Below are 4894 nucleotides of genomic sequence, written 5' to 3'. Positions count from 1 at the left end.
ACCCTCAGCCACCCAGAAGGTACTACTATCCTGCCAAATGAGTGTAAGACAGAAATCCGTATTTGTTTTCAATGATGGTAGGAGTGTTGATGTCTTTTTTCTGTCTCATAAACACACAAGATAACAGGTATATCTCGCTACATTTACTTATTAGGTCACACTACACATACATGTACACATTTATGTATACACACCCAACTGAGTTTTCTTTGTTTTTATGTTAATAGTTCTTGTTCTTATTATTTTTCTTTCATATTCATGAGGAAGTGGAATAAGAGTTTGTCTTCCATAAGCCATATGTGTTCTAAATGTCAACTAAAATGTCTGGAACAATGGACTAGCAACCCCTTTTCCCGTACAGCTTACTAAAATAAAAAGAAGAAAAGAATGGCCAGTACTGGCGTTAGTGATGTATAGACTGTTTAACTCACCAGACTGTCGGCGCTTCGCCATTCTTGTGGAGTGGCCTTTAGAGTATTGTATATATGTGCTTATTAATGAATATGTTGATAATATAGATAAAATTTACTAGATCTCTGTAAATTTCATTACCCAAAATGGGAATAAAATGAAACAACCCAAGAAATATATAATTCCCTAACAGATTTTTCCTTTTACCACATCATGAAAACTTTGCAAATAGTTCACAGACTATTGAAGTCCATAAAAATAATTTTGCCTTCAAAATTTTAGCACACTGAAAATACTTTAAGTCAGAAGTTCACTGTTATAATCCACTGAGAGGATTATAACAGTGGATAAACAAGAAAAAAATAGAACTATAAGCGAAAAACACATAAATTCAAACTAATGAGCTCAATCTGCTAATGCTGAGAGTAAACTCCTGAGTGAGAAAACTCTTCAGGTCAAGATATACACAAAGTGAATCTCCTTGTTACTAGTAGCGTTCTAAATTCATTTTACACATTATTTTGAATTACGTCGTTTTATTGACCATCAGTTGTATTTTAGAAATACTTAGTTAACGAAAATATTTTTTTAATAATTACTCCCTTGGCTACCTACAAGCAGAAGGAGAATAATTTTACTCACATCCAGTAATTGCATTTTATATCTTTGTCATTTCCTGAACTTTGAAATAACATCTACTATTCAAATGCCTGGCAGACGAAATGGACCTTAATTTCACAATCTTCATCGTCAAAGTATCCATGAGAGAAAGATAAAGAAAGACAATTTCCATTGCCACTTGGGTTATCAGGATACCAGAAGGGTGTTCCAACTGGTACAGTACTTCCGTCTACAAAGTACCATGACCCTTCTTGTCCTAGGTCAGCGCCACCGATCCAGTACCTGGATGAGTTATCTGTAAACAGTAAGACCAGAGTTAAAAATCTGGAAAAATATTGTGCTTATATTCAATTATATCCCCCCCCCCAAAAAAAAAAAAGAATGTATATTTTGTGCGTATGTGTGAAGCTATATGTGAGAATTTCTGTAAATAAAAATGTTTTTAATTACCTGTTGTCAAATGCTATTGTTCAGAGACATTGGTCCTATTGTTTTATGTTCTGCTTATATAACTGAATGTTATCGGATGGATAGATGTATTATAACAAATCTTTCGGCCCTACTTGATATAATCAGTGCATAACTCACAATACATGAGGATGTGGTCCCAGACAAGTGTAAGCTGATGACAGTCGTTCACTACAGCTAGATCCGTCCACGTTCCCATCGACAAACAGTATTCGCGAGCTTCTTCCCTGCACATTCATAGAGACATATTACCATACTGCTTGGTAAAAAAATTAACAGCGCTTATTATCTCTTCCTTGTAGAAAAATTAGCGTGTAGATCATTAGCAAAAAGGTTGTGCAAATGAAGTCTAACACTATGACATTACAAATTATTAAATTAGAACCCGAGTCATGAGGAGCTTCTTAAATCTCACACAGATCTTCTTGCAAAATGAATGCTGTTTTCTTTTGGCCATAACTAATAATAAGTAAAATATTTTCACTACAATAATGATGTCATCTTATTTTTTCCCTGATCTTCTTTTGCATCTCACTTCTTCAAAAAAAAAAAAAACTCATAAAGTTTATCACTGCAGTTAGGTTTAGTGCAGTAATCAGCCAAGTAACCAACCAGCATACATCCTTTAATCATTATTATCTTACTGTGCATTAAGCAAAGCTTGTTTTTATTTTCTTATTTTCCATGGTTAATAGGGGCTTAAGGACTTTCTACTACACAAGGGTCACTAAAGCTGAATGTCACTTTATCAAGTAAACTCTCAGCTTAATACAGTTTGAAATAAGCACTTCTCGATGTATATGTCCTGTGGTTGGTTAGTTGGCTAGTTAATTTGGCTTAAAGCCTATCGAGAAACGAGGGTCATTTAGACACTACCAGTCAAGAGAACTTTAAACTTGGATTGAAATAAATTATAAATGCATATATAGAGATATTGTATACCCCTCCACCTCCATATATAGGGTTGTACACGTATCAAGAGAGATACAGTCATCCCAATATATAAAAATGTGTCTATTTACTGTGCTTTTCGTTCTCTGTCATATCCTACCAATGCAGACTAGAAGATCTCTAGTCATATTATCAGCAGTAGATTTTTGACTGGTAAACTAGTGTAGAAAATACCGAGCTGCTAAACAAGTTTGAAAATACTTTACGCAGTTTGTAATCACTCTTACATGCAGATTTTTGTTTACATTTCACTTTACTTACCAGGTCTTTACGCCACTTTCATAAAAGTAATAACAGTGGTCTCCGAGTCGCACGAACGGCTCAATGCACTCTGTTAAGGGGGAAGGAGAAAGCTTGTATTTAACACATAATAATGTTTCGTAAACTCAGTGTTTCAGAATAAATATCAGCTTTGATGATGACTTTAGTAGAATTAATGTTTTCTAATGACATTTCTTCCTTGCATTGTAGGAGAGTATTCTGAAATCCATATTTCAGGGTATTTGATTATTAACGCTTAAATATATTTATACTGTATTCTTTTACTTTTCTGATATAATCATACTCGTACTGACCGGCTGTTCCAGGGTATATTTTCATATTATACGTCAGTGAAAGCTCTTATAGGAGCTGGACACATGAGTAATTCCCAAAAGCTCTCCTTCGTTTGAAGATGATAATTTTTTCCAGATACTAATACACCTAATACAACATTTGACAGGGCATTATCATATATTTTTCCAAAGTTGTCTTATATTTTGGCAATGAAGACAAATGGGCTGAGTCAATGTTATGCCACGTTTCCGTGGAATAAATCTCGAAAACTTTTCGAAAAATCTGTAAACATCTTATTGAAATCTGAATAAATGAAGTTAAGATGAGAAGAGATGGAAAGATTCTAATCAACGAGATCAAGAATTAGTTACCAGATTTAACTGTTTTCACTCTAGGAAACACTTACCTACGGCTTTTGTTTTACCAACTTTCTTTGATCCCACGAGAGATCTACCAGCCAGGAGCACCTTGCACGTCCACTTCCCGAGGTCCTCAACGCCAAGAGATTCGATGACGACGCCGCACTGGTTGTCTGTGAGGTCCTCCGGCGTTCTCATCCCGGGGTGAACACCGGCGTGGACATCTTCAACCTGTCAACCAATAGTGAGATTCAGAACAGCTTCAGCCTATTAATAGCTATACCGCGCAAGATATTTATGTATCCTCATCCCACTGTCCCTCATCCCGTGGGATCTTAATACTGGGAATTCTTCACTTGCCTAATTCTTGGGCACGACCTACTTCCACATTGAACAAATGTGACACCACCTATGACTGCCGCACCTCTCCTACCAACGGTTTGTAGATGAATGGTTCAGAGAACCGACATGTTGATAAATTAGACACATGTGCAACTCTTGGGTATCTTTATTGAGGATACGTTTCGCCACACAGTGGCTTCATCAGTCCATACATAGGAGAAACTTGAAGAACAGGAGGAGAATGAGGTAATCAGTCCCTCAACCTTGAGTCGATGTGTTCAGTCCATCAATCTTGAGTAGAATACGGCAGATGAGCGGAGAAGCAGCTTATAAACCGTATGGCAGGAGAGGTGCAGCAGTCATAGGTGGTGTCACATTTGTTCAATGTGGAAGTAGGTTGTGCCCAAGAATTAGGCAAGCGAAGAATTCCTAAGTATTAAGATCCCAAGAAGTTTCAGTGTCTGACAGGTTTGTAGATGAATGGTTCAGAGAACCGACATGTTGATAAATTAGACACATGTGCAACTCTTGGGTATCTTTATTGAGGAAACGTTTCCTCAATAAAGATACCCAAGAGTTGCACATGTGTCTAATTTATCAACATGTCGGTTCTCTGAACCATTCATCTACAAATGAATGAAAATGCAGAAAACCTCAAATAACAACATAAAAACTATGACATATAAATAGACGAGTAAAATAAACAATAGTTGTAGGTGGCCTCCCCATGGTGGTCTAGGCAGTGGTCTTCTCTTCTGGCTGGAATACATTTCCAGCCTTCCAGGGCAAATGTATTTACTGAGAGCAGATTTCTGTGTGTCCTCCCCTTTAATTACATCTACTCGTATATAGTGATATTTAAACACTTGTGTTCTAATATCATATGTAGGCAGGACACCATGGGGTTACTGCATTTGACAAGTTAAGTTCCTCTCTGATGAAATGCTGTATTTGGGGTTCACAGCTCTCAACGTCCCCCTCAGATTCTGGAGTTATTTCCACTTTTTTCTTTTATTATATGACAATATTGTGCTAAATGAGTGTGAGTGTAGAACTTTCACACATTGCTAAGGAGTTCCTTAAAGACTGACTGATCGAACAGTTGTCACATGAAAAGTTTGTCTTGCAAAGTGTCTCATAAATTATACTGTGCATTGTAGTTTTTCAAGTAAAGTGCTTTGAGCAAT

General features: G+C 36.6%; 1 protein-coding gene across 2 annotated transcripts in view; it reads right to left on the bottom strand.

The window, feature by feature from the left end:
- Positions 1–1054: 1054 nt before the first annotated feature.
- Positions 1055–4894, bottom strand: part of LOC128687782 (regenerating islet-derived protein 4-like) — a 5579-nt gene continuing 1739 nt past the window's right edge. For both annotated transcript variants that reach the window (XM_070083704.1, XM_070083703.1), the window contains exons 3-6: positions 3413–3596; positions 2713–2782; positions 1621–1727; positions 1055–1327 (exon numbers count right to left, since the gene is read on the bottom strand). In XM_070083704.1, coding sequence (XP_069939805.1) covers positions 1110–1327; positions 1621–1727; positions 2713–2782; positions 3413–3596 — 579 coding nt within the window. In that variant the 3' untranslated portion in view covers positions 1055–1109. The remainder of the gene's footprint in view (positions 1328–1620; positions 1728–2712; positions 2783–3412; positions 3597–4894) is intronic.

The sequence above is a fragment of the Cherax quadricarinatus genome, chromosome 10, assembly GCF_038502225.1.
Source record: "Cherax quadricarinatus isolate ZL_2023a chromosome 10, ASM3850222v1, whole genome shotgun sequence".
Lineage (NCBI taxonomy): Eukaryota > Metazoa > Arthropoda > Malacostraca > Decapoda > Parastacidae > Cherax > Cherax quadricarinatus.
This window is presented reverse-complemented; position numbering and strand designations above follow the sequence as displayed.